The 18,998-nt window shown below is 35.7% G+C and overlaps 1 protein-coding gene and 1 pseudogene across 2 annotated transcripts in view; one reads left to right on the top strand and one right to left on the bottom strand.

The window, feature by feature from the left end:
- UVRAG (UV radiation resistance associated) overlaps positions 1–18,998 on the bottom strand; it is a 253,876-nt gene that overhangs the window by 60,804 nt on the left and 174,074 nt on the right. For both annotated transcript variants that reach the window (XM_006926633.3, XM_025042682.1), the window contains one exon: positions 8,705–8,783. In XM_006926633.3, coding sequence (XP_006926695.1) covers positions 8,705–8,783 — 79 coding nt within the window. The remainder of the gene's footprint in view (positions 1–8,704; positions 8,784–18,998) is intronic.
- LOC112475012 lies at positions 14,955–15,073 on the top strand (annotated as a pseudogene).

The following is an 18,998-nucleotide window of genomic DNA, read 5'->3' as shown; positions in this document are numbered from 1 at the left end:
AAGGAAGGAAGGAAGGAAGGAAGGAAGGAAGGAAGGAAGGAAGGAAGGAAGGAAGGAAGGAAGGATGGATATAACTGTATTTGACTTCAGAAGATTTGGTCTTCAATTCTGTTTGCCATTTAATAGCTTTGTCATCCTCAGGAAAGTAAACATAGCAACAGCTCAATTTTTTATATCTAAAGATAGATCTGGTCAATGTACTTCAGAAAGAATGAAATGAAATATAGAAGTAAAAATATACCAAAAGCCATTACATTCAATACAAATGTAAATCAACATTAGTATTTGTAAACTATATCCTCAAAGCATTGCTCTTAAGTCCCTGAGCTTTCAAGAAGGGAAAGAAGAGGCCTGGCTTAAGAGCCAAAAGCAATAGGGAAGAATCCACTGATAGCCTTATGAATTGGATTACACTGCACAGTATTATCAGAATTCAAATTAGCAAGTCTCTTATACAATATTTCCACATTTGGCGAACTGACACATGTGTCTTGGTTTATCAAACTATGAGCAATTGAGGTGTTCCATAGGAAATCTGGATTCTCCCACATTCCCTAGAATAGCAGTTCTCAAACTTTGTAGTCTCAAGACCCTTTTAAGCTCAAAATTATTGAAGAGCTGAAAGAGTTTTTGTTTATGTGAGTCATGTATACCAGTGTTTATTTATCATATTAGAAGTTAAAATTGAGAAAACTCTTAAGTATTTATTAATTCATTTAAAAAACAATAGAAATCTATTTGTTGCTAACATAAATATTTTTTAATGAAAAAACAAGCATATTTTCAAAAAAAGAAATTTAGAATGACATTGTTTTATATTTTTGCAAGTCTCTTTTCCAATCTCTGCCTTAACAGAAGACAGCTGGATTCTCATATATTCATTTTGTTACCATATATGTGGTTCCATAAGAAAACTCAGCCTCATACAGATAAGCAGTTGGAAAAGAGCATTTTAATAGCCTTTTCAGATAACTGTGGATATTCTTCTCTGATACCACTCTCAAGCTCAACAAATAGTACTTTCTTGAAGGTTAGTAAAAAGGTAGAATCAGAAACCATATCAACATACTGTTCGCATCTGTTACAGTAAAATCCATTGGTTTTTGGCACTTTGAAGAGATCTTTATCTGTAAGTGATTTGAAAGCATCATGCACTGGTCACTTGGAAAATACTGGCTCACCAAGTTACATAGATTTTAAATGCTAACACATTAATTATAAAATATTCAAAAGTTACAGTTGTTAAATATCACTACCAGCCTCATCAAAAACATCTTTAAGGAACAGGAAGCTCTCAATCTCATGGCGGCAAACACAAGTTTTCCGAAATACTAATTTTCATTAAAAATCTTGAATTTTATCATCAGTTGATTTCTTTTGATAGGCTCACTTCACTCATTCTTTAAAAAAATCTTGGCAAATATCTAAGCCTGAATAGTTTGTCAATTGCCTGTCAGTCAGTCTTTCAATTAAAGATTGTGCTCCATGAAAGAATGAGGTAGTTAGCAACCAATTGCACAAGTGCTTTTCCTTGAAACAAACCTTATACTTCAGCATCCAGTGCAAATTCTTTATGCACATTTCCCTTTCCATTGCACAGAATATAAAAAGGGTCAAGGGTACGCAAGGGTCAAGATTTAATATAATAGTTTTTACTGCTTCATGAAGAACATTCTTAAGTGAAACTGGATTTTTTTTTAAACTATAAGTTTGCTGAAAGTATCCCCTTTTCTGATTTTATGTCAACATGTTCCCTTATGTTCTGTATCCTATTTCCTCTTCCCTTCTCAAAGACTTTATTCCTTCAAGTGTCCCTTTTTATTTTATATTGACAATTTTTCTCAATTTGGTCACTCTCAGCAGCATATAAACTGATATTTCCCATCTTAAAAAAAAAAACCCTCTAATCTCCACAAAACAGATAAAAAACAACAACGAAAAACTTCCCTTACCCCCACAATCTTTTCCAGTTATGAACTCATTTATTTCACTTCACAAAAAACACCCCAGAAGAGTTGTCTATAATCAATGTCACTTCCTCACTTCCTATTCACTCTTCAACAAACCTATTCCTCTACGAAAGCTGCTCTTGTCAATGACTTCCATGTTCCCAAGTTCAGGAAGCTTCATCTTACAGTAGGATTTGACATAGATGATTATGCTTCCCTTCCAGAAATTTACTTTCCTTAGTTTCCAAATTATTACTTTCTCTTGGTTTTCTCTCTACTTGACTGGCCATTCCTCTCAGTCTTTGCTGGTTCATCCTCCTCTACTCAACTTCTAAATGTGACTTCTCAGGGCTAAATCCCATTCTATATTTCTGTCTATATTAACTGTCTTTCACTCTTTTCAACTCTTCATTCTCTCCCTGGTTGATCTCATCTGGTATCATGTGCTTAAAATCATCTTTATATCGATGACTCCCAAATTTGTATCTCTAGTATTGACCTCATTACCCTGAGTTCCAGACCCATATCCTGTTGCCTACTTAATGAGTGTACTTGGATTTCTAAGTAGCAACTCAAACTTAACATTTTGAAAGCAAAACGTGTGGTTTCCTTAACTCCACATTTCCTAGACCCTCCCCTATTGCAACAAATGGCATTTTCATCCTTCCAGTTGCTCATACACAAAATCTAGGAGTCATTCTTGATTACTCCTCTTTCCTCACCTCCCACATTCAAACCATTAGCTCATCTCCCATAATAAAATTTTTTATGAAGATATAATTAACATATTAGTTTCAGAAGTACAATATAAGGATTCAATATATATTGTGAAATGATCACCATAATAAGTCTAGGTAACATCCATCACCACACAAAGTTATACTTTTTTTTTCTTGTAGTGAGAACTTTTAAGGTATACCTTCTTAGAAACTTTAAATATGCAGTACAGTATTGTTAACTTTAATCACCATGCTGTATATTGCATCCCCAGGACTTATTTATTACACAACTGGAAGTTTGTACCTTTTGACCACCTTCACTCATTTTGGCCATCCCTTAACCCTTTGCCTCTGGCAATCACCATAGATGTTCTCTGTATCTGAGTTCAGTTTTAAGATTCCACATATAAGTGAGATTGTACAGTATTTGTCTGTCTCTGTCTGACTTATTTCACTTAGCATAATGCCATCGAGGTCCAACCATGTTGGTGCAAATGGCAAGATTTCATTCATTTTTATGGCTAAATAAAATTCCGCTGTATATATATATGGTGTGTGTATGTGTGTATGTACGTATACCACATACACAATGAAAATGTAAAACCACATTTTCTTTATCCATTCATCCGCTGATGGGCACTTAGGTTATTCTACGTCTTCGGTATTGTAGATAATGCTGTAATAAACATAGGGTTGCCGATATCTTTTCAAGTTAGTATTTTCATTTCTTTCAAATAAGCACCCAGAAGTAGAACTGATGGATCATACAGTAGTTTAATTTTTAATTTTTTGAGGAATTTTGATACTGGTTTCCTTAGTGGCTGTATCAATATACATTCCCAGCAACAGTGCATAAGGGTTCCATTTCATCCACATCCTTGCCAATATTTGTTATTTCTTGTTTTTTTTTTTTTTTTTATAATAGACATTCTAACAGGTATAAGGTGATACCTCATTGTGGTTTTTATTTGCCTTTCCCTGGTGATTAGTGATGTTTAGTACACATAATATATTTTAAATCTGTTCACTCCTCTCCGTCTCTATCCCTACTATCCTAGTCCAAGCATCAACTTTCATCTGGTCTTTTGAAATAGCCTTCTAAATGATGACTTTGCTTTATTCTAGTTCCCTATAATCTATAGAGCAGCTACATTGATCTTTGAAAAAATAAATCAAATCAAGTCACTTTCTTGCTTAAATTATTGACTTCCCTTCGCATTTAGAATAAAATTCAAACTCTTTACTGTAATCTCTAAGGCCTTATATGATATGTTCCCTGGCTACCTCTCCCCTTAATTACTAAGCTCCTACCACATTAGCCTGTTACTTAAACACAAAAAGCTCTTTCCTACTTCAGGGCCTTTGCACTGTTTCTATATCCTAGGGAACTTACTGTTTCCTAGCTCTTTGAATGGGCTAGTTCCTTGTCATCTCCATGTCTTAGCTCAATATCACTTCTTCAGCAAGGCTTATTTGACAGCTTTATCTAAAGTAGGTCTCTCTCCAGTTATTTACTATTCTATCACCTAATTAATTTCTATCATATCACTTACCGCTACCTAAAATTATTTTGTCTGACTCTTTCCATTACATTATAAGCTTAAGGAGGCAAGGAACTTTCTTTTCCTTTTTAAACAGCTGTATTGAGATATAATCACATACCATACAACTCACTCATTTAAATTGTATAATTTAATGATTTTTGCTTTATTAACTTTTTTAATTGTAGTAAAATATATAACATAAAATTTGTCACTTTAACCATTTTAAGTGTATAATTCAGTGGCATTAATTACACTCACATGTTGTTCAACCATCATCACTATCTATTTCCAAAAATTTTAAATCATCCCTAATAGAAACTGTAACCATTAATTAATGACTCTCCCATTTCCCCCTTCTCCCAATCCCTGGTAACCCCTAACCTACTTTCTGTCTCTATGATTTTGCCTATTCTAGAAAATGCATGTAAGTGGAACCATATAATATTTGTCATTTTGTTTCTACTTTATTTATGAGGAAGATCTTGTGTGTCTTATTCACTGTCCTATCAGTTGAGACCTCAGTATATATAGCACACTGTAGATAATCAACAAATACTTGTTGCATCAACTAATTCATCAATTTTAAGCAAGTCACAGATTTTCTGGATCTCAGTTTCTTAGCTGTGTGATGGAGCTGTATCACAATTTATTCATTTATTAAACATCTTTTGAGAATTTACAGTGTTTCAGGCATTGTGCTTATAAATGGAAATATCATAATGTGCAAAACAGTTATGGTCTCTGCTCTCAACTAATGTTCAATTCCTTTTCCATTTAGGAATGCCATCTTCTTTGATTCTGTGCATGTTTAGGATGGAAATATAAAACACAATGAAATATAAGGAAGTAAGCCTGTCAGATGATGTGATGCTACACTTGGCTGATGAATGTCAAAAGTCATATTGTCTTCAAATTCATTTAATATTAGCTGCTCTTTTCACATTGCACAGTGATGATGAGGTTCACATGAATATATATGAATGCATGTTATAAACTATAAAACCTCTCCATAAATGTAAGATAAAGTATTATAATTTTTGATTTACTATATTTTATGTTCTGGGAACTAAAAGCAAACTACTATGATAGTAAATTCTAATATACTTATAAACTTACTGACAATTATGGCAAAACCTGTTTTTTTTTTTTTTCAATTGATATTAATTACACTGTACCTGAATATTGCCAGGCCCATTCCTAGTATATTATGTGCTGACCAACAAAAAATGCTTTTCCAGACAAAGGGGCTGACCCTTGAAAAATATTAATAAATGGTGATAAAAATAAGGCATTTTGCTTTATTCGCTTTCAATACCAAGCGTGCACACACACACTACACACACACACACACACACACACACACACACACCTTTAGACGGCAATGACAGGAAGGGGGCAAGCAGGCCTTACTAATCCTCTCAGCTCTTCAAACAACACTTGAGGACTTCTACTTGAAGGCCTGTCTTTCTAAGCTTGTGATTTCAAAACTTGGGCTGGACTGATCCCAAATACTGAAGTAACAAATATTACTAAATTCTGTCATTTCCTCTACCAAAAAAGTGATTTTACTACTACTTCTGGTTGTGATGAAAGGTCCTATTGACTATTCAAATCCTCAACCAAGTTATGGATGCAGTATTAAATGACTTCACTACTTTTTCTCTGGCACTTTAACACATGCCAATGCTTTCATCCACCTCCACTAACGTGGCTTATAAATTACTGAGGTGGGGTCATTTTAAAAGTATGATTTGTTCACATCTCTAGAGATGGGGTATAAATGAGACTGGCTAAGAAGACAAACTCCCCTTTGACAACATGTATTGGTATTAATGTAGAGAAAAATAAACTTTCAAAAGTTAGAAATATCTTATTGATATACTACTTGATTAGAAGCCATGATAATTTATAGTTCTGTGATTTGTTATAAATAGAAATGTAATCAAGTGATGGTAGTAAGGCCAAAGACAAAATGAAACATTCCTAAGAAACAGTAAGAGACGGAGTAGAGATGAAGCAAAGAAAGGTTAAAAGTCACAAATCTGCTAAAAGTTGCTTTCTAAATGCTAATGCGCTTCCTGAATGAACTCTGAAACCTAGGAAAGTCTGTTTATAAGAAGTTTACTCTCCTCTCCTTTTAAAACTGCCACAACAGTTACGAACAAAGAACAAAAAACACAAACAAACAAACAAACAAAAAACAAAAACAAAAACCACTAGAGAGCAAGATACTTGCTCCTTCTGGATTTAGAGTGGTTAACCTATTGATCTTAAACACAAACACAAGTGTGCTCCCTCATTATCAAAAATAGTATAAAGCTGCAGAGGATACAAAATTATTTAAATACATGAATAAAACTAGTTTAGCACATTTTTTAAATACATGAATAAAACTAGTTTAGCACATTTGCAAACTTGGTTCAGTTAAGAATAAAGTCAGAGGCTACTTGGGAAATGTTCCAAAGAGAGGACCAAACAAATACTAGAGCTAAGAGTCTGATGTGGACGGCTGACTTTCCAAAATTTTCCACTGCACATGCTCAGCCTCCACCTTTGTCCTATTTTCAAAGCAAGCTGGGCTATTCTTAGCACTTCTTTATACCATCCTTTGGAATTCCTACTGGACCCTAAGAAGAAAGAAGGGAGGGAGGGAGAGAGGGCGAGAGGGAGAGGAGGAGGGACAGAGAGGGGGAGGAGGTAAAGGAGAGAGAGAGGGAGAGAGCGCGCGTGCGAGCGGGCATGTGTGTCTATGTACACGTGTGCATGTGTGTGTGTTTGAATCTGGGATTTATGAGGAAATCCAAGCATTTCAGCCTTAGTTTTAATCAGGAGTAGATTTCACATGAAATATTCCAACAAACTTCTGACCTAGGGTATAGGTTCTTAGAGCAAGAAAGAGAAAACAGGGCAGGGAGAAGAACCTCTAAGCTCAGATCAGAACTTTGTCTATGAAATGAGGCCAACCTTACCGATATACTGACTCCCAGACTCTGGACTCCAATATCCATGCGTTCTTTTCCACCTTGGCTGACTTTACATGGAGGTGCTCTCTAATTTACTTAGATGCATCTCTTCTCCCTTAATGCACTCTTAGTGTGGTCACTTCTTGACCAGTTCTGTCTAAACACTGCCTTTTCCATGGTATGACAACTGTGATCAGTAGTGTGAGCTAGGTAGCCTTGAAATTAAAAGTTTGGTTTCTTAGATTGAGATACTTTTCTGCCAAAAATGGGGGAAGGGAAAGTGTCAGTTGTGGGAAGAATGGCACATGGAAAGATGAGTCATGGGCCAGAATCTGTGAGCAAGGCTGCTTGCCTGGAATAAAGAACATGAGCTGGAGTGACAATAACAATAAAAGCAGTACAACTGAGAGGGCAATGAGTGTAAAGTTTATAAAGCATATGATTGAGGACTGCAAACTAGAAATTTGATCCAACAGCAGAAAGGATAAGAATCTTAAGAAAAATCAAATTAAAAAATAAAACATTAAACTGAGGTTGGATGACAGGAAGAAAGTCAAAGATGACACTATATAGAGGTTTAATTCTAGATCTATCAGGAATGAATAAGGAAATTGTTCAGTGAGTCTTTAGATTTATATAGATAAAAGGCAACTTGGGATCATGTAAACAAAAGAATCACGAATCATGAATCTATTGCTTCTATGAAATGGAAAGGTCTGGGGATACAGTTAATAATGACTTCAAATAACAGCGAAACCTGGATACTCATCCATAAGTTATTCCAATTGGAAGGATGCCCAAATAAAAACAAGGCACTGAAGTTGAACTTCCTTTACAACTAGAGAATTTATAGAATGTCTACCTTTTTAAGTAGAGCAGAGTATGCTGAAGAAATGCTGCATATTTCCTTTAGAAAAATGCAAACCCAAGCAAGCATCTGTTAGTTTTTCTACAGACATTATTTAAATGAGATACCAACTGGTGTGATGTTGAGAAAGCCACGAAAATCCAGATGGTGTGGAAGGACCACATGCTTGGTCTTTCCTTTTGGCTCTGGATAATAAGGTGAGGAGACCATTAAGGACTTGCCAAAGCCACTAAACTTTTACCCCATAAACAACTTCCAATGCAAAATAAGTCTCTAGAAATGGTCTAAGAGAAGAAAGCTGTGTGAGAAGAAAGCTATTACTAGTCAAGTTGCATAGGCAAGAGGTTATAAAGTCCACATTTGAGTACAGTCTACTAGCAAGTAACAACTCAGCAAAGGACCTCTGAGTTTAGCAGGAGGATTCCACTTTGTACTCATTGTTTCTCTGTAGTATTTATAATGGCACAGAATAAGACTGTGGCCAAAAATAAAAAAATAAAAAAAACCCAAAAAAACAAAACACGAAACTTTTCATCAACACTGTAACTGGTTAAATAAAACGGCCAACTCTAGTACTTACTTATAAAGAAAGAGGGTTAGCAATCCAAGGAAGCAGCGTGTATGTGGGAAGTAAGAGAGGAGCGAAGAATGAGTTACTTACCTGTGCTATATTTTTGTTGAGAAGATAGACACCATAGTCAAATTGCAACTTCTCCCCTCCTTTTGGATATAATGGAAACCTAAAAAAGGTAAAGTAGGATCAGAAGTTTTCCAAAACTTGAATAAAACAACCTCCAAGTTGTTGACAAATGTGGAACTTTCTTGGCTACAGCAGAAACATCTGAGGACTTGGACTAAAACATTCAGTTACAGTCATTGCAACCTATTGCTTTAATATCCTCATTACATTAGTTAAATCAGAACAATGACTGCTTTGTTTAAAAAAAATGAATTAGGTCATGCAACAGAGGACTTATACATAAAAAAGTAATCCACGAACCTCAAAGAGTTGAAGCCACTATGCTTCAAATTTACATGTCATAACCTTGGACCCAACATCTCAACTTCTACTACATTGGAGAATATTAAGAAAAAAAATCAGACATGAAAATGATATATAAGATTTCCGTTTCTTTTAAGGTGGCCAGTCAAATCAATAGCACCAATATGAGTGAAAATTCATCAAAAATTCATTTGCAGCAATGGCTATGTGGATGTTACATGGGTCCAAGGCAATGAACTCATGCCACACAGCTCTCACATGACTTTCCATTTTAACCTGACTCACTGAAGCATAAGGCCTGAGATCCACGATCTTTATAAAGATAATAAATTATTTTAGAAGATAATTTTCCCTTATTATTTTTCTTTTCATATTTACTATTTTTCTTTTCATATTCTTAAAAATGAAGAAAAGGTTACAGTATACCTACATTCTAATCATATTTTCCTGATTCTCAAGACCAAGCATACATTTTATCCTCTAAAACAGATTTCTCTACAAACAGATCAATCACAACTTAGGATCAAGAAGAAAACTTCACCTTCCTTATCTTTGCAATATACGATTACTCTTGAGAATAAAATTATTTTACTGAAATGAATGGTAGATGACAATTACTAGATATTCTTAGTTTTAATTTTCTAAAGAAAATATACATCCATAAAGCTTGGAGGATATTGCTTTTTAGGGAAAATTGAAAAAGACAGAATTTAAAAGCTTCATATTAAACTCACGAAAGATGCTGATTACATGGTGTCCAAATGTAAATCTGCTGTAAATTTAAAGGCACTGGGGCGTGAGCAAGGTCATAAACTATTTTTATTGTCTACTACAGGAACACCAAATGCTTCACACACCATCAAGAGAAATAGCTTTGTATTTAATTGAAACAGTAAAAAATAAGCTAGGACATGTGTTTTGGTCCTGAATTGAGATGCATAAAAATGACAGCAAAGCAAATTCAGGATAAGCAAAGTGCAACACCAGGCATTCATAGGATGTCTATGAATCATTCATATTTGTATGGGGTAGTTTGCAAAGAAACTACCTAACTGGAAAGACAAAACAACATGTAGGCACTTTGAAAGGGATCTATGAGTCCTAAAACTTTTTACTGAATAGTTGTTAGTCTATAAACCATCACATGTAGACTATGTGCACAACTCTCCAATACCGTAAATATCTCTCTCCACTTTCAAGTTATAAATACAGAAACTGTTTCAAATGTTAGAAGACTAAATTGAAAAAAGCACGCATTGAAAACCAAGCTTCTAAATTCCTGAAAAGTGGATCACACAACATTGACTTTATTACTTCTCTAAGGACTTCTTTATAAAAAGAACCACAAAGTATGTATAGAACATTAAAATAAATCTAAAGAGTAATTAGAGCCAAAGGTTCAAATAGGGCAATTTTAAGAGAGATCAAATATTAGGACAGAGTTCACGTCTTAAATTGTTTTGAAATTTTTAAGGGTCACTTCAAGTTGAACAGTATAATAGTTTATAACTATTACACATTCATCTTACTTTGCAAAAGTGCATGGATTTGAGATCTATTAAGCAATCTATAAAAATGAAATCTATTTTAAAGGGTAAAACTTGTTATCCTCAGGACATGAGAGAAATCAAAGGCATCTTAATTCAATATAGATAGAGAATTAAATTAGCAAACTGTAGAAGGTTTAGATAAGAATGTGGTCATTCAAGTACAACCAGAAAAATATCCTTAGTACCACAAATAGAATGCATTAAAGCAGAGTATTACATTAAATTACTGGAGGAAGAACTATACATTTCCCATTATTACACTCTTATAGAAAGGCAATTAAAATGAACAATATTAAAATCTTTTTCAAATTAAATTAAATTATATTTCCAAATTATTTTAAAAAGAATACATGGTATAAATCAATGAATTACAAAGCAATAAATAGATTATGCTTTGTAATAGAGCTCTTTAGTACATAGTAATTTCAGTATGAATAAAGATTATGACAAGACTACCAAAAAGCTAATGTGATCCCAGCTTGTTTTAAAAGAAACAGAGCAGATAACCAGCAAACGTGCTAGTGTCAACTACTTCATGCTGGGTCTGACTATACTGAGACATCTATGTTCAGTCTGGGAGTTAACATTTTTATAAGTATACAGATGAATAATTGGAAACTTTCTTGTAGGTTATATTTCTTATAGGTTTTGAAATAATCTCATTTGACTATAATCAGCAGTGAAGTAGAGTGGTCCAGTGTTTTTATTATTTAAAAAAAAACCTGACTTTCCTTGGTCACCTACTTAAGTGGAAGAGGTATGACCTCGATATTAGGTCTTCAATTATAAATTCCATATTCTTTCTATTGCCTCGGAGTCTTTTAAAAAAGAACAACCAGGATGATTAGAAAAACAGGAGCTACAGTTTTGAGAGAAATAATTGAGGGAATCAGAGGTATTTAGCCCAGAGGACAGAAGTCTTAAGGATAACATATGAAGTACTTTCAGAGAGAAAAAGAGCTGGTTTTGTTTTCATGGCTTCAAGCAGATAGAAACAAAGTTAATGGTAAATGTTACAGGAAAATGGATTTCGCCAGTTAGTCAAAATCCAAAAGATCTTGAGTAGAGGCAGCCAATCAGAAGCTGGGCAACGAATGATGAACATGTATCCAGGGGGCTTAATGGACTGAATGGTGGCCCGCAAAACGTATGTCCATATCTTAATCCTTGGAACCTGTGAACGTGACCTTATTTGGAAAAAGGGTCTGCAATTAAGTTAAGGATCTTGAGATGAGCTCATTCTTAATCATCAGGGTATATATCCAATAAGTATCCTTATAAGGGACACACTGAGGAGGGATACAGAGAAGAGGAGAAGGTCATATAAAGATGGAGGCACAGATCAGAGTTACACAGTCACAAGCCAAGGAATGCCTGGAGCCACGAGAAGCTGCAAAAGGCAAGGCAAGATTCTCTCCTGTTGCCTTTGGAGGGCGTGTGGCTCTGCTGACACCTTGATTTCAGACTTCAGACTTCACCAGAACTATGAGAGGATAAACTGCTGCTATTTTAAGCCACAGAATCTGTGGCGATTTGTTTTAGATGACCCACTGGACTAGATGAGGCAAAATATCTCCTCCACCTCTAAGATTCTATAATTCTAGATATGCAAAACTAAGTAAATGGAATATAACTTTGTCCTTCCTTCAAAAACTAAGAAAATATTACAAGACTATAATGCCAAAAGGTCATCATGAGAGGCATCAGCTTAGACTGCAAAATAGGCCTACTGAAGTGCGAGTAATGGAATGTGAGAAAAACATTCCTACGTATGGTATCAAAGTAGAAAATGTTTTAAATTAAAATTTTTGGTATGTGTGTATATATATGCATATATATTCTAATTAGTGATGTGTGTGTGTGTATATGAAAAATATGTCTCAATTTGGAAAAAAATTGTAAAAGAAACTGATCTTGAATCATACTTACTTTAAAAAGGTACATTTATTATAAGTGCTACCTTCTCTTCCCCAACACATATTTTTAAAAAGAACTACAAACTGGGGACAGTTTCTTGCCTTCACCTTTAAAGCCCCACATCCAAGTCTGGTCCTTTGAGGGCTCAACTAGGAATGAGGATATGGCTATAAGTTAATTCAAAAACTGTATTATGTGTATTAAGTTCACTTCTGACCACTATATTTGTAGAAAATGTGACAATACTTAGTCAATATGTTGTGATGCCATGACTTTACTTCAAACTTAACATATTTCTCCAGTCCAGACTAGTTTTCCACCACAACTTTTATCAGTTATTAAGGCTAATAGTGACATTCCATTTTTATCCACCTTCTTTGTCTTTTACATATGCAGTGATTCACCAAGTCAACAAGTTATTTTTCCTGTGAAATAGTCTTATCTCTCCATTCCCACTGCCACTCTGGAAAATTCTTTGTTGTTGTGTGCACTGTAGGAGGTTTAGCAGCATTCCTGTCCTCTACTCACTAGAAGCCAGTATTATTATTTAAGACTTTTACCCTGCTTCCTAATTAGTCATTGTCTTAAATTTTAACTTCTTTGCCTAGATTTCAAGGCCTAACTGATCTGACCTGTCTGCCTGATTTGTCTGCTACTTTATTATGCTCAAGTGGTTTCCTCACAGACTTATAAACATTTAAGATTCATCTCTTTCCGCCTTTGTTTACTTCCTGGAAATGCCCATCTCTCTTTCCTTCCAGCTGGCAGAGTAAAAGAGACTATGTCTCACTTTGTCACATCTAAAGAAAAAAAAAAACTCTCACATTTTTCTGCTAAGTTGTATATCACCAAAGCCTTATCTCTAACTCACTGCAAATTGATGATAATGCAGTGAAAACCTAAGGCAGCCATAGGCATACAGGATGAGAAATGGCTGGAGCAGAGTCAGGGAAAAGAAAAAGGAGATAAAGTCAACAAGAACAGGTCCAGATCATGCAGGGTCTTCTGGGTCACAGTAAAGACTCTGACATTTATTCTGAATGAGAGGAGGGCTCTTGAGGGTTCTGAAAAGAGGAGGGACGTGGACGCCTTGGCTACTCTGTGAGAATAAACTGCAGGGGAGCAAGAAAGGAAACATGGTGAGGCTACTCCAAAAATCCAGGGAAGAAAAGAGGGCAGTTTAAACCAGGATGATAGCTGTGGAGAAGTGGTTGAATTTTGAAGAGAGAACCAACATAATTTGAATTTTGAAGAGAGAACCAACATAATTTGACCGATTTCATATGAGGTATGAGAGGCAGAGGTAGTCAAGGATTACTTCAAAGTTTTTGGCCTACGCAACTGACAGAATGGTGTTGTCATCTTAACTTTGATAAAGTACAGCTGACATTAGAATAAGCAGCTAGGGGCTGGGGTGAGGACCACAGTATGAGGGCTCAGTGTTAAAAGATTAGGCTGGAGAGGTCGGCAGGGACCAGACTCCACAGGTTCCTGTACACTATAAGACATCTATCTAGACTACATCCTTAAAGATATGGTTAGGTCATTAAAGATTTTTTTAAGCATGGGAGTGCCATGATTGGGGTTTATATTTCTTAAAAACCATTCTTGTTATAATGTAGTAAATGAAGGGGAACAAGACCTAGTTAGAAGGTTGTTTCAATGGGCTAGGCCAGAATGGTGATGGTTTCGATTAGGGTTCCAGTAGTGAAAAGGAACATATATGAAGAGATCTGAGCTATAAATTGTGAGTAGAACTGAAAGGACTTTGAGATAGACTGGTTCTGACAGTGGTAGAGGGAGGAGTCAAAGATGACCCTTTGGTTTCTCGACTGAGTAACTAGGCAGGTGGTGGTGTCTCTGAACTGAGACAGGAAACTCTGGAGGAGCAGCAGGTGCATAATTTACTATATGTAAAAGTAAGAGAGAGATTTGGGGTGAAAATATCAACTAGGGAATTATAAAAATTTAGATGGAAACTGAAGCCACAAGTATGAATGAGATGACCTAAAGAAATCATAGAGAAGAGGGCTGTTGCAGAGCTTTGAGAATATCAACTAGGGTTGGAGAAATGAAAAAAAATAGCCAGAAAAGGACTGCTCAGAAATATCTGAGGAAAACCAAGTATCTCGCCAGAAAAGCTCAGAGAAAGTGTTAATTTAAGAAGGAAGCTATCATCAGTAGTCAAATGTTGCTGACAGGTCAAGCAAAACAGACATGAAAACATGTCTATTGGATGTAATTACATGAGTTCATTGGTAGGTGGCTTTAGCAATATAGTAAATATAATTTAAATGAAGCAGTGGGAGATGAAAGAAGACTGGTATGAGTTCAGGAGTGACTGGAAGTAAGGAAATGGACATGATGAGAAGTTTGGCATAGAGAGAGGAGAGCTCAGTAACTGGAGGGACATGGTGAAACATAACAGAAAGAATGGCCTGGTCTACAGCCATGCAACCTGGAACAAGCCTGATCTCGTCTGATCTCAGAAACTAAGCAGGGTTGGGCCTCATTAGTACTTGGATGGGAGACCACCTAATAAGACCAGGTGCTGTAGGTGTAAAAAACAAAAAAATAAGGGATTGTAAACTGACAAGGTCCTTGCAATCTGTGAGGTCAACCAAGGGTTGCCTTGCCTAAAAAAAAAGAGAAGAGAAGAGAAGAGAAGAGAAGAGAAGAGAAGAGAAGAGAAGAGAAGAGAAGAGAAGAGAAGAGAAGAGAAGAGAAGAGAAGAGAAGAGAAGAGAAGAGAAGAGAAGAGAAGAGAAGAGAAGAGAAGAGAAGAGAAGAGAAGAGAAGAGAAGAGAAGAGAAGAGAATAAAAAAAAAGAAAAGAGAAGAGAAGAGAAGAGAAGAGAAGAGAAGAGAAGAGAAGAGAAGAGAAGAGAAGAGAAGAAAGAAAAGACAAGACAAGAAGAGAAAAGAATAGAATGGCCTGCCAAGGTGAGAGGGGACAGGCTCTTCATCCGGTAGGTTAGATTAGAAGAGAATGATTTGCCTTTGATGGTGGGTGGGATAGCTCTCCCATTATAATGGAAAGGGTGAGAAAAAATACTCACTATCGATAGTTTATTCATTCAACAAATTTTCGCTGAACTCATACTATGTGTCAGGTGTAGTGCCAGGTGGTAGAGATAGAAGGATGAGCAAACACAGACAACGGAGCTTAGAGTCCAGTGGAGTAGACAGACATTGCTCATATAATCACACTAATAAATATATAATTTACAAATTAAGTACTCTAAAGGAGAGGAATACTGTTATAGAAAAGAGGTAGATAAAAGACTGAGAGAATCAGGGAAGACTTCTGAGAAAAAGCAGCATGTTAGCTGAGATCTCAGAGATGGGTAGGAGTGAAGGAAAGGAATGTTCCAATTAGAGGAAGCAGCATATGTAAAGGCCTCATGGCAGGAGGAAGCATGTTGCTTCAAGGAATTGAAAGAACAGTAGTTGAACTGAGGGGAATTGTGACAACAGATGAAGCTGATAGGAAGGTAGATTATGCAGAGACTTCTAGACCATGTCAGATCATAGTCTGTTGTTTCTTTCCTAAGAGAAAAAAATAGAAGGACTTTAAACAATGCTCAGATTTGCATCTGGTACCTTCCTTTTTAAATTAACCTTTTTTCTTTGAACTTTCCTGACAATGACAGATTTACATCTTGAAAAAATTATGCTGATTGCAGTAGAGAATGGTCTGTAGAAGGTGAGACCAGCTTGTTGCAGTAATGTAGGTGAGAGATCATGGTGGCTTGAACTAAGATGATGGTATTAGAAATGGAAAAAAAGGAGACTAATTTGGAAGACTTTTAGGAGATAAAATCATAAGATTTGGTTATGGGTTAGACGTGAAGGGTGACGGAAAGGGACGAATAATGGATAACCCAAAGTTTTGTTTTGCCCAGCTGGATGGAGGGTTGATCAAATGGTAAAACAACTTAAACAAAGAAATGTAATAGAACTGTTGAGCACTACTGAGAGCACAGACATGGTAATTAATCATGAGTGTATAATGATGCTATTGTGTGACATCTGCTTGAGTACAGCAGGTACAGAAAAAATAGACAATAGGGCTGTAAGGATGACAAGTCATAGTCGGCAAGACAAGGGTGTCACTAAAATAATGGGCCATAAAATCTAAGCTGGATAAAGGGACCAAGGTCTGTAGGTCACCAAGAAGAGCAATGAACAAGTGGCTGAACAAACAAGCAGAAGGAGAAGAGGTAGTCATCTGGGAGCAAGATGCCCGATCAGATTTTGGACATGAACTGAAATGTTGAAGTGATTCAGAGTATAACCATGAAAGTAAATAAAAATGATAAAATGCAAGAGGTCACTGATGACAAAGATCAAGAAAATGAGAGGCCAGGATGTTGGATGAATCATCCACTTGTGTGCTAATGTCACCCACAATAGCAAGCCTTTGATTAGAAAGACTGTTTCTCTTTCCTATATTCTTTCTTATATTTCTCTGTTGCCAAAATACATGATGAGTAAGGGGTAATAATTGAGATTGGTAGGGGAAAGGTGGTATAGTTGAAGAGCATACATCTCAAAGGAATAGGGTTTTTGTATGTTTGCTTTGCCAACAGAGCAGAGAAGAATCTTTCAGCAGTGAGGAACAAGAAAACTCCAACCTCACCTAAATCTGAATAACTAGCATATACGAAAATTAAAAGCTGCTAATGGTAAGGCTTCAAGAGAAGTGGGGCTCTCAAGAAAAATTCAGGTTCAGATAAGGCAAGAGGTAGGCTGACCTATCTGAGAAAAGCCTGAAGACAGGAGAGTTTGTTGATTATACAGATGTATTTTCGGAGGATCAGCCGAAGAACTGGAGAGCTGGGTCAGGGTCAAAGGAGTAGAAGGCATTTTGAGGATAATGAAGATGATTACAAAAGATTTCGAGATGTTTTGGTGGAAGTCTTCCTGTCTGATAGCCTCAATTTTCTCTGTAAAGTCAGAAATGAGGTGATTTATCAAGAATGAAAGGGAAAACATGATGGGGAAAAAGGAGAGAAGGTTTGAGATAGTCTTGTGGCAAGAGAACCAAATATCTAGTACGTATTAGTCCAACTGAAATAGACAACTGTGAATTTACAATGCTACCAATCTTTCCAACTGTTTGGTTTTTTTCTAGTAGCTAAGTAAGAATGATGGAATAAGGATGTTTAGAATATTGACGAGAACCTATAGGTGTGAAGCTACTAGGGTAGAAGAGTAATGACAGTGGCCTAACAAGAAAGGACAGGATGATGAGGAGTTGTATAAAGGAGTGCATTACCTGTAAAGACTTTTAAAATGATAATAAAATGGATTAAAAATTGGTCTGTTTTTTATTATCACTGTGAGCCAACAAATCTAAATAATGCCAGTGATAAAATATTCCTCCCCCCCAAAAATCTTTTGTTGGTCTAAGTTCTAAACAATTATTGCCATTAACTATTTAATTTCGATATATATGTAAGCTTCAAATTAGGATGTTTTCATATGTACACTCTAATAAACATTTTATGTAAATGGAAGCTAATTTGTAGAACTCCCAGTTATACACTCAGCTCAAAAGTGGACTAACACACTTAGTTTCTTCTAAGTTCCGAATGGTTTGTAATCTTCCAAGTTTGCTTTGGGCATGGTTTGTGTCTCCAAACTGTCTGGTGCTACGTATTCTTGTGTTTAAACAGTAGATTAAAAATAAACAGTGATAGCAATGTGCAGTTTTTCTTTTCTGAGTTATCTTTTTTCTGGTGAGAATTTTTCAGATAAGGTTATTCAGATATAAAAATATTTACAATCAGCCTCGAACAAGGTACAGTGAAATACAAACTTTTAAAATTATTCCTTGCAGATGAGCACACAGAAATTGTGTTCAAATTTTAAAAGTAAAAACATATATACTTTCCAATAAAAGAAAATTTTCTGCTTTTCTCTTTTAGCTATTATTATTTGTTTCATTTCTTGATCATTACTAAAAGTAATTATATCATATAGAGAAAAAGATGTTAAAAATGATCCACTCCAAGTGTCAAAAACACTAGATAAATGCCACTGAGAAAAGACTTGGCACTGACAAAGGGAAACAGAGGATATTACCTGCTCTAGACCCAGAGATGTGGGAGGTTAAGACAAGAAACAGTTGCCACTTGAAAAGGCTCCAAAGTGATACTTTCAGGTGGGCCCAGTTATTTTGCTTACATCTAGTTGTATACTACAGCTGTACATTTATTGTTTACCATAGTTGTATATACAGTTATATATTAAAGAGGTTGAGAACGTGTATATTATAATCATTGAAGAGGGGTTTCACAAAGCACAGAGGAAAGATCTAGGAAGAAGGAGAGGAGAGAGGTAATAGATCAGAGAGAGGCAGCAAACAAAAAATAACAATGTGAAATTAATTTGTGGGCAGAGAATGACATAAGTCCTTATGGAAAAATTAGTAGTGATTCCCTGCCCCCACCTCCTTTGGGGAAAGAAAAGGGAGAGAATA

The sequence above is a fragment of the Pteropus alecto genome, unplaced genomic scaffold, assembly GCF_000325575.1.
Source record: "Pteropus alecto unplaced genomic scaffold, ASM32557v1 scaffold7, whole genome shotgun sequence".
Lineage (NCBI taxonomy): Eukaryota > Metazoa > Chordata > Mammalia > Chiroptera > Pteropodidae > Pteropus > Pteropus alecto.
This window is presented reverse-complemented; position numbering and strand designations above follow the sequence as displayed.